Below are 14,758 nucleotides of genomic sequence, written 5' to 3'. Positions count from 1 at the left end.
TGTTTTTTAAAAAGCATGTACCAGCGCAAAGGCAGATTTCAGGTCAGAACATTGGGCAGAATATAAAGCATAGAATATAAACACAAAAATATTAATAAGGAGAGAATAATTGGGCTAAACAGCTGGCTTGTAATTCAGAACAAGACCAGCAGCGCGGGAGCAATTCCCGTACCGGCCTCCCCGAACAGGCGCCGGAATGTGGCGACTGGGGCTTTTCACAGTAACTTCATTGAAGCCGACTTGTGACAATAAGCGATTATTATTATTAGATTACCAGAGAAAGCTGGCTAGAAATATAAAGACAGAGTTTCTGTAGATATTTGTGTAAGTAAGTAAATGATTCACGTGAGTGTTGATTCTCCAGAAAGCTCGTCTGGGAAATTAACAATAAAAAGTAAGGTTTTGGCAAATGAATTGATCAGGTATGGAGGAATCAAATGACATCCCAGAAATATCTGTAAATCAGGACGGAATGGAAAGAAAATTACAACCACCAGGGAAGTGGTAATGAGCAATGGTTTGAGTCTGCAGGTGGACTTCACCATAATGTCTTGAAAGAAGCAGCTAAAGAGGGAGTTGATGCACTCGTTTTATTGTCCAAAATTCACTAGATACAAGGAAGATTCCATTAAATTGGAAAATAATGTAACTCCTTTATTCACAAAGGGAGGGGGCAGATGACTGGAAACTACAGGCCAGTTAGCCTAATATTAGTCATAAGGAACATGTTAGAAGCTATCATTAAAGATGCTATGTCAGGGACTTCCGGTGACGGCGGGCGGGAGGCAGCCGCGCGTTGGAGGGCTCCCGTTTGGGAATGGCACTGTCGGGGATTAACGCCCGGTCCTAGGGCCAGCAAAGGCAGTAAAAGTCGGGAGACAGCACAGAGGAGAAGAATGTCGAAGAACAGCAAAAAAACGGCTGTGAAAAAAGTGGCTGAAAGTCCGTTGGGGAGTGAAAAGGTCACCGTGGGGTCAGTAAAGAAAATGGAGGCTGGAGCACCAGGGGAGGCCGCAGTGCTTACGGCTGAAGGAATAACTAAGGTGATGGCTGCGGAATTCGAAAAGCAGTTGGCGCAGATTGCGAAATGCATGGAGACGGTGAGGAAGGAGATGAGGGAGGTTTTGAGTGCGCTGGTGGAGGAGGCGGTTTCCCTGGTGATGACGGCGGTGGCGAGTGCAGTGGCGGAGGTGCGAGAGCAAGGGGAGGCGCTGAAGGAAGTGAAGGAGACGTTATTGCAGCACGGTGATCAACTTGCCTCGATGGGGAAGGAGATGCGGAAGGTGATGGACACTAACAAGGATCTGTGAGGAAAAATGGAAGACCTGGAAAACAGATCCAGGCGACAGAATTTGAGGATTGTGGGGCTGCCCGAAGGAGTTGAAGGACCGAAGCCGACTGAGTATTTTGCCGCGATGCTGGCAAAACTATTGGGGGAGGGGGAGGATCCCTCCAGATATGAACTGGATCGGGCTCATCGGTCGTGGAGGCCTGTACCAAAGGCGCGTGAGCCGCCAAGGGCAGTGACTCTGCTTCCGTAGGTACAGTGTGAAGGAGAAGGTCCTGAGCTGGGCCAAGCAGAAGCAGGTGGTGCAGTGGGCTGGAGCTGGTATACGTGTATACCAGGACTTTACGGTGGAGCTGGCGAGGAGGCGGGCTGTCTTCAACCAGGTGAAGAGGGTACTGTACATTAGCAAGGTGCAGTGCGGCATTGTATATCCAGCGAAGCTGAGGGTGACTTATAAGCTCAGGGACTTTTATTTTGGAACGGCGGAAGCAGCGGAGGAGTTTGCGAAGGCAGAAGGACTGTGGCAGAACTGACAAATTGAGGAATGGGCATGTGCCGATGTAACCTCATGACTGTATTTTCTTTTTTCTATCACTGCGCGTGGGTGTAGGGGCTAACGGAGCCAATGTTGTATATATTTGGACAAGGGAAGGGACGGGACTTTCACTCAAAATTAGGGCTCTTTGGGGTGTAGGTGGATATGCGGGGTTTGTGTGCTAAAAGGGGATCTTTGGGCTTTCCTAGGGCCGGGCAAGGGGGAAAGGGACCCGGGCGGGGGCCTCCACGCTGGCCGGTTCAAGGTGGGGGGAGGGGCTGCGGCCATCGGAGCCTGACAGAACAGGGTCCGAGTGGTCTAGCCGGGGTGGAAAGTTGGGGGGAAGGAACCGAGGTTGGGAGGAGGAGTTTTACAAGAGGCAGTGGACGGGAGGAGCTGGAGCTTGGGGGGGGGGGGGGGGGGGTACAACTCTGGGGTATCATGTACGGTACTCTTTCAGAGGCTGGATGGCGTTGGTTGGGGGGGAGGGGGGCCGTGTAGATTAAGGGTGACTGGGTAATCCCTGATTCCTTTATGTCATTTGTTTATGTGAACATGCGGGTTGAGGTTTGGGGGTTGGTGGACGGATGGGATCGTTGTTATTATGGGGATTGACATATCTTGCTGATTATTGTTTATTGTTGATGGGTGTAAGTGTGGGAGAAAATGTGAAAAAGGAGAATAAATTATTTTAAAAAAAAATAAAGATGCTATGTCAGATCTCAGAAAAATTCAAGGCAATCAGGCAGTGTCAACCTGGTTTTGTGAAAGGAAAATCACATTTAACAAAATCACGTTTAACCAATTTATCAGAGTTACTTGATGGACCACGTGACTGTGGATAAAGGGGAACGGGTGAATGTACTGTCCTTAGATTTCCAGAAGGCGTTTGATAAGTTGTCATATCAAAGGTTATTGTAGAAAATAAAAACTCAGGATATAAGGGATAACATACTGGCTTGGACTGAAGATTGGCTAACCAGTGGGAAACAAAGAGTGGACATAAATGGGTATTTTTGTGATTGGTGGGATGTGATGAGTGGTGTGCCACAGGGGTCAGCACTGGAGGGTCAACTTGTTATAATTTATATAAATGACTTGGATGAAGATACTGAAGCTTCTGTTGTTAAATTTGCTGATAACACAAAGATAAGTGGGACAGTAAATTGTGAGGGGATGCACGGCAGTCACAGAGGGACACAGATAGGTTAAGTGAGTGGGCAAAGGTCTGGCAAATGGAGTATAATGTGGGAAAATGTGAAAATGCCCATTTTGTTAGGGTGAATAAAATAGGCATATTGTCCAAATGGTGAGAGACTTTTAGAGTTCTGAGACACAGAGGGACAAAGGTGTTATTGTGCATTAATCACAAAAGGCTAGCATGCAGGTACAGCAAGTAGTTAGGAAAGCTAATAGAATGTTATTTGAATTTTAATAGAATATTTATTGTGAGGGGAATTGAATACAAACTGGGGAAGTTATGCCTCCGTTATACAGGGCATTAGTGAGACTGCACATGGAGCACAGGGTACAGTGTTGGTCTTATTTTTTTAAAAATCCAATTGAGGGGCAATTTAGTGTGGCCAATCTTACCTGCTCTTCACATCTTTAGGTTGTGGGGGCGAGACGAGACCCACGCAGACACGGGGAGAATGTGCAAACTTCACTTCAGACAGATCTCCTTATTTAAGAAAGGCTGTAAGTGTGTTGGAGGCCATTCAGAGAAGGTTTACGAGATTAATACCTGGAATGGATGGGTTGGCTTATGAGGAAAGGCTGGATAGGCCAGGCTTGTATCCTCTCCAGTTTAGAAGAGTGAGGGATGACTCTATTGAATCATATAAGACTCTGAAGGGTCTTGACAAAACTGGATGTGTGGAGGATGTTTCCTCTTGTCAGAGAATCTAGAACTCGGGGTCACTGTTTAACAATAAGGGATCACCGGTTAGAATTGAGATGAAAATTATTTTTCACTCTGAGGGTCGTGAGTCTTTGGAAATCTTGGGTGGCGGATGCAGTCACTGAATATTTTTCAGCCAGAGGTAGATTTTTTTATCGGTGGTGGGCGGCAATGTGGAATGAGATTCCAATCAGATCAGCCATGATGGTATTGAATGGTGCAACAGGCTCGAGGGGCTGAGTGGCCGCCTCCTGCTCCCAACTCCGATGTCGCCCTGCCCCGTCCCCTTCCTATTGGTCCGGAGCTGCCGTCAATCATTACCCGGGCATTGTGAGGTGTCGGGTGAGGTCGGGGGCGGGGTTTACAAATCCTGAGTGCGGCCGCAGAGCCGAATGTGAATCAATGTCCGCCGCTATTGGACATGCGCAGTGTGGACTCCGGTAGCCGCATGCGCAGTGTGGGTGCGGCTGCCGCCGCAGGGAGGAGATCATTTGGTTTCCGCGATTAGACAGAAACAGCCGCTTGTGGCCGGGTAATGGAGGTGGCCGAGTGGGTGCTGAGGCTTCATAAACACTCAGTGCAGGACTAAAAACCCAAATAAGAACCGATTGGTCCCGCATTCCCCCCAAACGGGGGCCGCGGCAGCAGCTGCCAAAAGGCCCGAAACCATTTCCACCAGCTTTAATCATGTGAAGCAGTGCGCATGCGCGTTATCCCTGATCTGTCAGCAGGAGGAGAGAATGTTGTGAATTTCTCTCCTGGACTGACAGGGATGGATTCTGCAAACTCCTTTTACAGGGCGTTGGAAGGGGAGGATTTACACACAGCAAACTCAAACCAAGAGAAATGTTTGTCTCTTCTCAATGTTTAATCTTGGACTGACAGTGTGATGACTTCTGTTCACAGGACGTTGGAAGAGCAGAATTTGAAGACAGAAAACACAAACCAAACATCAGATCAAAATGTGAGTCACTCGATTAATCGGAAACAAAATGTAAGTCTGTGGAAAAAAATATTCAAACATCTGTGTGACTGGAAATGGGGATGAGCAATATCATAGAGACATGAAGCGTTGCGCAGGTCAAAGAGACATATCCTGAGTGAGTGAGACACAGACAGTGGGAATTTGAAACTTGGTAATTTGGTGCAGTGAGGTAACCAGGAATGAAATGAAAATCGCTTATTGTCACAAGTAGACTTTAAATGAAGTTACTGTGAAAAGCCCCTAGTCGCCACATTCCGGCGCCTGTTCGGGGAGGCTGTTACGGGAATTGAACTGTGCTGCTGGCCTGCGTTAGTCTGCTTTCAAAGCCAGCGATTTAGCCCTGTGTTAAACAGCCCCTAAAAAAAAATGAAATGAAAATCGCTTATTGTCACAAGTAGGCTTCAATGAAGTTACTGTGAAAAGCCCCTAGTCGCCACATTCCAGCGCCTGAGTGGTTAATCTAATTGTGCTGCTTTTCAGTTAAAAGTGCAGTGTAGATTAGTGTCAGGTTGGCTGAAGCTGCCCCCACCCTAATTGCTGAGAGGCAGTTATCTGGCAGTCACCTGAGGCCTGTTTAGGGGCACAAAGGTACACATTGTATTCTTCTCTTTGAAGTTTTAGTGTGAGTCATCCTGAAGTCTGTAGAAAAGACAGACAGCGCATTCAGTAAGCGTTACGCATGTCAAAGAGACATATCCTGAGTGAGTGAGACACAGACAGAGTGAGAATTTGAAACTTGATAATTTGGTGCAGTGAGGTAATTCGGTGCAGAGTTGGAGAAGGTGCTTTTTCCCGACTGTTTTGTTCTCTCTTTCTTCGCGGCCTAGTTTCGGGGGCCGTTCGGTGGAGGAGGAGCAGTCTCTGTGTGAGTATAAAAACCTAACGGGAACTTCCCTTTTTCCACTTTTTTTTTCAAAAGTGATGTCAGAGGGAAGCTGTGATCTGATTGGTTGATAGCAAATCTGCCCCAAATTTAAAAAAAAACACAGCTAAACTCGTAAACTTGAATTAAACGAATTAATTAATTAGAGATGGCTGGTCAGGTGATGTTCTTGAGCTGCTTGATGTGGGAGCTGGCAGATCCCATTGCGAGCTGCAGCGACCACATCTGCAGTAAGTGTTGGCTGCTCGAAGAGATCCGGCTCAGAGTTGATGAGCTGGAATCTGAGCTTCAAACACTGAGACACATCCGGGAGGGGGAGACTTACCTGGACACTGTGTCAGAAGGCAGTCACACCTGTCAGAGTAAGTATTTTAAATCCTGCCAGTGGCCAGGGACAGCAGGGTGTGACTGCAAGTCAGGCAGGTAAAGGGAACCAGCAGTCAGGAACTCAGGAGCCTCAGCCCTTGACCCTGTCCAACAGGTACGAGGCACTTGCTCCCTGTGTGGATGGCGAACAGGGCTGCAGGAAGGATGAGTCAGTTGACCAAGGCACCATGGTTCAGCAGGCCATTCAAGGGGAGGGAGTAAATAGGCAAGTTGTAGTTGTAGGGGATTCTATTATCAGGGGGATAGATAGTATCCTTTGTGAGCAGGATAAAGAGTCCCGCATGGTATGTTGCCTGCCCGGTGCTAGGGTGCAGGACATCTCTGACCGGCTTGAAAGGATACTGGAGAGGGAGGAGGAGGATCCAGTTGTTGTGGTCCATGTCGGTACCAACAACATAGGCAAGTCTAGGAACGAGGACCTGTTTAGAGATTATAAAGAGCTAGGATTCAAATTTAAAAAAACAGGTCCTCAAGGGTCATAATCTCCAGATTACTGCCCGAGCCACGTGCAAATTGGCATAGGGAGGCAAGAATAAGGGAAGTTAACACGTGACTAAAAGAGTGGTGTGGGAAAGAGGGGTTCCTTTTCATGGGACACTGGCATCAGTTTTGGGACAGGGGGACCTATACCATTGGGATGGTCTCCACCTGAACCGAGCTGGGACCAGTGTCCTGGCGAAAAGAGTAAATAGGGTGGTCAATAGGACTTTAAACTAGAGATTGGGGGGGAAGGGAAAGTCAGGGAACCAAGAGGTGAAGTAATCAGTGGGAAGCGTAGCTGCTTAGGAATACAAAAAGCACGAAAAGACAGAACTCGGGAGAGGTTACGATAGTCCCCATCTCACAAAATATGACCCAGTGTATGGAAAGGCTCAGCAAACCAAGGTCCACCACACTAAGAAAACAAAAATGGACGGTCAATAGAGAATTAAAGGTGCTATATTTAAATGCGTGCAGTGTACGGAACAAGGTAGATGAGCTTGTGGCCCAGATTGTGACTGGCAGGTATGATGTGGTAGGCATCACAGAGCCGTGGTTGCAGGGGGTTCAGGACTGGCATTTAAACATCCAGGGATTCACAACTTATCGAAAAACAGAGAGGTGGGCAGAGGGGACGGGGTTGCCTTGTTAATTAGATTCATAGATTCATAGAACATTACAGCACAGTGCAGGCCCTTCGGCCCGCGATGTTGCGCCGACCTGTGAAACCACTCTAAAGCCCATCTACACTATTCCCTTATCGTCCATATGTCAATCCAATGACCATTTGAATGTCCTTAGTGTTGGCGAGTCCACTACTGTTGTAGGCAGGGCATTCCACGCCCTTACTACCCTCTGAGTAAAGAACCTACCTCTGACATCTGTCCTATATCTATCTCCCCTCAATTTAAAGGTATGTCCCCTCATGCTAGACATCACCATCCGAGGAAAAAGGTTCTCACTGTCCACCCTATCCAACCCTCTGATCATTTTGTATGCCTCAATTAAGCCACCTCTTAACCTTCTTCTCTCTAATGAAAACAGCCTCAAGTCCCTCAGCCTTTCCTCATAAGATCTTCCCTCCATACCAGGCAACATTCTGGTAAATCTCCTCTGCACCCTTTCCAATGCCCCTCAGTTTCATGGGGGAAGAGAGAGCTGGGAGCTCAGCTGGTGCTTCTCCCTCCTCAGTCCTGACCAACACTCACAGGTTTGGAATGAAATTAAATCAATAGCACTAAACGACATTGGGTCAGATGATGTGGAGTCTGTGTGGGTAGAGTTGAGGAACCACAAAGGCAAAAAAAACATAATTGGGAGTTATGTATAGGCCTCCTAACAGTGGTCAGGACCAGGGGCACAAAATGCACCACAAAATAGAAAGGGCATGTCAGAAAGGCAAGGTCACAGTGATCATGGGGGACTTCAATATGCAGGTGGACTGGATAAATAATGCTGCCAGTGGACCCAAGGAAAGGGAATTCATTGAATGTTTACAGGAGGGCTTTTTGGAACAGCTTGTGATGGAGCCCACGAGGGAACAGGCCATTCTGGACTTAGTGTTATGTAATGAGCCAGACTTGATTAAAGATCTTAAAGTAAGGGAACAATTAGGAGGCAGTGATCATAATATGGTAGAATTCAATCTGCAATTTGAAAGAAAGAAAGTAGAATCAGATGTAAAGGTGTTACAGTTAAATAAAGGTAACTACAGGGGCATGAGGGAGGAACTGACGAAAATCGACTGGGAGCAGAGCCTAGTGGGAAAGACAGTAGAACAGCAATGGCAGGAGTTTCTGGGAGTAATTGAGGACACAGTACAGAGGTTCATCCCAAAGAAAAGAAAAGTTATCAGAGGGGGGATTAGGCAGCCATGGCTGACAAAGGAAGTTAGGGAATGCATCAAAGCAAAAGAGAAAGCCTATAATGTGGCAAAGAATAGTGGGAAGTCAGAAGATTGGGAAGGCTACAAAAGCAAACAGGATAACAAAGAGAGGATCAAATATGAAGGTAGGCTAGCCAGTAACATTAAGAATGATAGTAAAAGTTTCTTTAAATACATTAAAAACAAACGGGAAGCAAAAGTAGACATTGGGCCGCTCCAAAATGACGCTGGTAATCTTGTGATGGGAGACAAGGAAATAGCTGAGGAACTAAATAAGTACTTTGCGTCAATCTTCACAGTAGAAGATATGAGTAATATCCCAACAATTCAGGAGAGTCAGGGGGCAGAGTTGAATATGGTAGCCATCACAAAGGAGAAAGTGCTAGAGAAACTAAGAGGTCTAAAAATTGATAAAATCTCCAGGCCCAGATGGGCTACATCCTAGAGTTCCAAAGGAGATAGCTGAAGAAATAGTGGAGGCGTTAGTTATGATCTTTCAAAAGTCACTGGAGTCAGGGAAAGTCCCAGAGGATTGGAAAATCGCTGTTGTAACACCCCTGTTCAAGGGAACAAGAAAAAAGTTGGAAAATTATAGGCCAATTAGCCTAACCTCGGTTGTTGGCAAGATTCTAGAATCCATCGTTAAGGATGAGATTTCTAAATTCTTGGAAGTGCAGGGTCGGATTAGAACAAGTCAGCATGGATTTAGTAAGGGGAGGTCGCGCCTGACAAACCTGTTAGAGTTCTTTGAAGAGATAACAAATAGGTTAGACCAAGGAGAGCCAATGAATGTTATCTATCTTGACTTCCAAAAGGCCTTTGATAAGGTGCCTCACGGGAGACTGCTGAGTAAAATAAGGGCCCGTGGTATTCGAGGCAAGGTACTAACATGGATTGACGATTGACTGTCAGGCAGAAGGCAGAGAGTTGGGATAAAAGGTTCTTTTTCGGAATGGCAACCGGTGACGAGTGGTGTCCCGCAGGGTTCAGACTTGGGGCCACAGCTGTTCTCTTTATATATTAACGATCTAGATAACGGGACTGGGGGCATTCTGGCTAAGTTTGCCGATGATACAAAGATAGGTGGACGGGCAGGTAATATGGAGGAGGTGGGGAGGCTGCAGAAAGATTTAGACAGTTTAGGAGAGTGGTCCAAGAAATGGCTGATGAAATTCAACGTGGGCAAGTGCGAGGTCTTGCACTTTGGGGAAAAAAGAATAGAGGCATGGACTATTTTCTAAACGGTGACAAAATTCATAATGCTGAAGTGCAAAGGGACTTGGGAGTCCTAGTCCAGGATTCTCTAAAGGTAAACTTGCAGGTTGAGTCCGTAATTAAGAAAGCAAATGCAATGTTGTCATTCATCTCAAGAGGCTTGGAATATAAAAGCAGGGATGTACTTCTGAAGCTTTATCAAGCATTAGTTAGGCCCCATTTAGAATACTGTGAGCAATTTTGGGCCCCACACCTCAGGAAGGACATACTGGCACTGGAGCGGGTCCAGCGGAGATTCACACTGATGATCCCAGGAATGGTAGGTCTAACATACGATGAACGTCTGAGGATCCTGGGATTATATTCATTGGAGTTTAGGAGGTTGAGGGGAGATTTAATAGAAACTTACAAGATAAAGAATGGCTTAGATTGGATGGACGTAGGGAAGTTGTTTCCATTAGCAGGGGAGACTAGGACCCGGGGGCACAGCCTTAGAATAAAAGGGAGTCACTTTAGAACAGAGATGAGGAGAAATTTCTTCAGCCAGAGAGTGGTGGGTCTGTGGAATTCATAGCCACAGAGGGCGGTGGAGGCCGGGACGTTGCGTGTCTTTAAGACAGAAGTTGATAAATTCTTGATTTCTCGAGGAATTAAGGGCTATGGAGAGAGAGAGCGGGTAAATGGAGTTGAAATCAGCCATGATTGAATGGTGGAGTGGACTCGATGGGCCGAATGGCCTTACTTCCGCTCCTCTGTCTTATGGTCTTATGAAGTGAAATGAAAATCGCTTTTTGTCACAAGTAGGATTCAAATGAAGTTACTGTGAAAAGCCCCTAGTCGCCACATTCCGGTGCCTGTTCGGGAAGGCTGGTACTGGAATTGAACCATGCTGCTGGCCTGCCTTGGTCTGTTTAAAAGCCAGCTATTTAGCCCTGTGCTAAACCAGCCCCAGATTTGAAATGAGTTGCTGTTTAACCAGGAGCCTGTGTTGATCACTGAGGACAGGGTGATGAGTGAGTGAATGGAAATTAGTGCAGAGGACAAAGGCAGCAGAGATTGGGATCAACTCAAGCTCATCACTGGTTGAATGTCGGAGGCTGGTCATCAGTGTGCAGGAATAGTGAAGTCTCGAGGTAATAACCGAATCGATCAGAGTTTCACAAATCTGAGACAGGACCAAGTCCGGCGATCGGAATGAGATGGAAACTCATTCGAGGAGCTGGCAGAGATATGTGGTCCGAAACTTAGCTGGCGGCTCTGAAGAAGTCAAATGGACTCAAAAACGTTAACTCTGTTTCTTTCTCCACAGATACTGCCCAATCTATTGAGTTTATTCAGCATTTTCTATTCTTATTTCAGATTTCGAGAATCTGGTAGCACAATGGGTAGCACAGTTGCTTCACAGCTCCAGGGTCCCAGGTTCGATTCCCGGCTTGGGTCACTGTCTGTCTGAAGGTTGCACTTTCTCGCCGTGTCTGCGTGGGTTTCCTTCCACAGTCCAAAGATGTGCAGGTTATGTGGGTTGCCAATGCAAAATTGCCTTTAGTGTCCAAAAAATTTAAGTGGGGTTACTGGGTTATGGGGATAGGGTGGATGTGTTGCCTGAGGTAGGGTGCTCTTTCCAAGGGTCGGTGCAGACTCGATGGGCCGCCTTCTGCTCTGTAAATTCTATGACTCTATTTTGCTTTTATTTTAGTGAAGTATTTTCCCATGATTGTGAACTGCCTGGTTCAGCCTTGCACTGTTTTCATGGAGAGTTGATGGAGTCAGTGGGTCGGGAGTGGAGTTTGTCGTGGGGACTGAAGACAGTGAAAGACAGATCTTTCCATATTTAAATGGAGGAAATTTCTGTTAACCCAGTACTGGATGTCAGACAAGTCAGGATGGTGTGACTTGGATTGTAACTTACTTGAATATGATGCTGTTCACATACGCCTGCCACCCTGGTCTTTCGAGGTGGTGGATTCAACCTCCAACCTCAGTTTGGGAGATTCTGTCAAAGTTCTGGCTGAGTTTTAGATATGTACGATCCACTCACCCATTCTGCTCCCACCTCTCTCTCTTTCCCGATAGAGGCTAGTGTCTCGTATCGGCCCAGACCGGTTGGCAGGATCTCTTCCCTGAAGAGCATCAGTGAACCAGTTGGTATTTTACAACAATCCAGCAGTTTTCATGGTCACTTTTTCCTCGTGCCAGTGACCAGATTTATGCAGCTCAATTTCACAACCTGCCTTTGTCTTTTTGTGGCTTCTCTTTCACTCCCTTTTTTCTGTTTTAAATCTATTTCACAGGGCATTAGAAGGGGAGGATTTTCAATCAGGAAATTGAAACCAAATATCACATCAGGATCTGACAGAGTTTGTCCAATTTTTCACAACCTGAATATCATCGTATATTGAAGATGGAAATAAAAAGCACAGTTCACAGTGAGGAGAAACCATGGAGCTGTGAAGACTGTGGGAAGGGATTCATTTACCCGTCTACACTGGAAACTCATCGACGGACTCACACTGGGGAGAGGCCATTCACCTGCTCCACATGTGGGAAGGGATTCACTCAGTCATCTGATCTGCTGAGACACCAGCGAGTTCACAGTGGGGAGAGGCCGTTCATCTGCTCTGTGTGTGGAAAGGGATTCACTCAATCATCCAACCTCCTGACACACCATCAGCGAGTTCACACTGATGAGAGACATTTTAAATGCCCAGATTGTGGAAATGGCTATGTAAATTTCCAGGAACTGGTATACCATCAGCGTGTTCACACTGACGAGAGACCATTCAGGTGCCCTCACTGTGGGACTGGGTTCAAGCGATCAACTGCACTCACAATACACCAGCGCACTCACACTGGGGAGAGGCCGTTCACCTGCTCCGAGTGTGGGAAAGGATTTAATCAGTCTTCTTCACTGCGAACACACCAGCGGCATCATGCCAATGAAAGACAATTTGTCTGCTCTGAGTGTGGGAAGGGATTCACAGATTCACCCAGCCTGGTGACACACCAGCGAGTTCACACTGTGGAGAGACCATTTAAATGCCCAGACTGTGGGAAGTGCTATAAAAGTTCTGGGGTTCTGATGCACCATCAACGTGGTCACACTGACGAGAGACCCTTCAGATGCTCTCACTGTGGGGTGGGATTCAGGCGATTATTTGAGCTTGTTCTGCACCAGCGCACTCACACTGGGGAGAGGCCGTTCACCTGCTCCGAGTGTGGGAAGGGATTTACTCAGTCATCCAATCTACTGAGACACCAGCGAGGTCACAAGTAACTACAGTGATGGGATTTTGCTGTTAATTACATCCAGGACTGAACCATGTATTTTGGGGTCCAGTTATAGGGTTTATATCTTGCATAAAGCCAAATAAATCACCTTTGTGTTAAACAATGTGTTGAGTCTGTTTCTGATCTCGAACCTGAATGAGTTCCTTTTGAAGTGTTCCCGGCTCCGACATCCTCAACCCCAACAAGTGTGAGGAGCTCACTGAGATTGAGCCAATCCGATCTGTTGCCGCTTCTGCTTCACTACGCTCCACTCACCCATCAGGGCCAGACCTTTGTTTCTGAGCCCTGAGCTCACACCTTTCTCCAGTTTCTCTGCCATCTTCTCTCGTGCCCTCTCAGTGCTCATCTTGCCCATGAGACCCACCTTCTGCTGCTTTGACCCTATTCTCACTGACTGAACTACTGATCACCCAACTTCCCCGTGTTAGCTGATTATGTCAACGGGTCTCTCTCTTCTGGTACTGTCCCTCTCACCATTAAATCCACCGTCATCACCCATCTTAAAAAAGGGTCTATCCTCGGCCCCTCCTATTTCTCATCTACAAGCTGCCACTAGGTGACATCATCCAAAAGCACCGTGTAAGTTTTCACATGGACACTGACAACACCCAGCTCTACCTCACTCCCATCCCTCTCCATTCCTCCACTGTTACTAAATTATCAAACTGCTTATTTCACATCCAGAACTTCCTCCCATTAAAACTTGACCAAAACCATTGTCTTCAGTCCTTACTGCAAATTCCATTCCCTAACTCCATCCCTATGAGCTAATACTGGGATACAGTTCCCTGTGTTTGTCAAGCCAGGAATCTTTATTTCTAAGCAAGAGAGAGACACACACACAGCTATTCCGATAATCAATACATTTCTGAAGATTTTATTCGGTTATTAGTAATTTCTTACAGATCTCCCCATCTTGAATAGAGATTATCCTTATTGACGTCTCACAATCTGATTTCTGATTAACCCAGCTATTTCTAAACTACAAGCTTCTTTTCTGAAATTCTTGTTACATTCCATAGATAATATTCTGAAGCTCCTGGAATGATCAGAATTAGCAACACAAACCCTTGAGCTGCCACTGAGAATAAATGTAAAATCTTCTCCAGCAAAATGTGAACATTATTGACTAGATTCATCCTCCCCACCTGCACTCCATCTCTCACAATTCTAAATTATTGGCATCGTAAAAACATCTGGCTCAAACAAAGGTTCAGGCACAAACTTCAAAGATCTTCATCTTCATTCACCCTGTGGATATTTTCTAAATCCAGGTTCGAGATCTCTCTTCACTTCAATTTCACTCCCTCTGATAGATTCCAGTGAGTTAAATTCTGTCCTGATTGTTTTAAAGGCAGATTCTCTGTGCAAGATACGTCAAATTCTTGATAACTTTAAATGTTCTCACATTATTTTTAAAAATAAATTTAGAGTACCCAATTCTTTTTTCCCAATTAAGGGGCAATTTAGCGTGGCCAATCCACTTTCCCTGCACATCTTTGGGTTGTGGGGGTGAGACCCACGCAGAAAAGGGGGAGAATGTGCAAACTCCATATGGACAGTAACCCGGGGCCGGGATTGAACCCGGGTCCTTGGCGCCATGAGGCAGCAGGGCTAACCACTATGCCGCCATGCTGCTCATTGAGGCAGCTGTGCTGACCACGATGCCATCGTGCTGCTTATTGAGACAGCGCTGCTAACCACTGTGCCACGATGCCTCTTTTGCTCTCTCATGTCTGGGACATGTTCTCCAGTGCAGGGTCACCTTGTGTTTCCACAAATTACTGACACGACATGTAACATATCACATCTGCACACTCACATCTGTATCCCAAAAGGATGTTCCATCAGGGCAGCATGTTGGCACAATGGTTAGCACTGCTGCCTCACCGGCGCAGAGGTCCCAGGTTTG

At 46.5% G+C, this 14,758-nt stretch overlaps 1 protein-coding gene across 11 annotated transcripts in view; it reads left to right on the top strand.

The window, feature by feature from the left end:
• The window catches only part of LOC140419627 (uncharacterized), an 81,642-nt gene extending 68,693 nt beyond the window's left edge, over positions 1-12,949 (top strand). For 10 of the 11 annotated variants that reach the window (XR_011945921.1, XR_011945913.1, XR_011945917.1 and 7 more), the window contains 2 exons: positions 4,630-4,717; positions 11,850-12,949. Coding sequence is in view for 2 of the 11 variants with exons in the window: in XM_072503553.1 (XP_072359654.1) it covers positions 4,630-4,717; positions 11,850-11,957 (196 nt within the window). In the remaining 9 variants the exon portion in view is untranslated. Of the gene's footprint in view, positions 1-4,165; positions 4,256-4,629; positions 4,718-11,849 lie in introns of those variants that run through there. The other variant, XR_011945914.1, reaches the window with a different exon arrangement.
• Positions 12,950-14,758: the final 1,809 nt, after the last annotated feature.

Source organism: Scyliorhinus torazame, chromosome 5 (assembly GCF_047496885.1).
Source record: "Scyliorhinus torazame isolate Kashiwa2021f chromosome 5, sScyTor2.1, whole genome shotgun sequence".
Taxonomy (NCBI): domain Eukaryota; kingdom Metazoa; phylum Chordata; class Chondrichthyes; order Carcharhiniformes; family Scyliorhinidae; genus Scyliorhinus; species Scyliorhinus torazame.
This window is presented reverse-complemented; position numbering and strand designations above follow the sequence as displayed.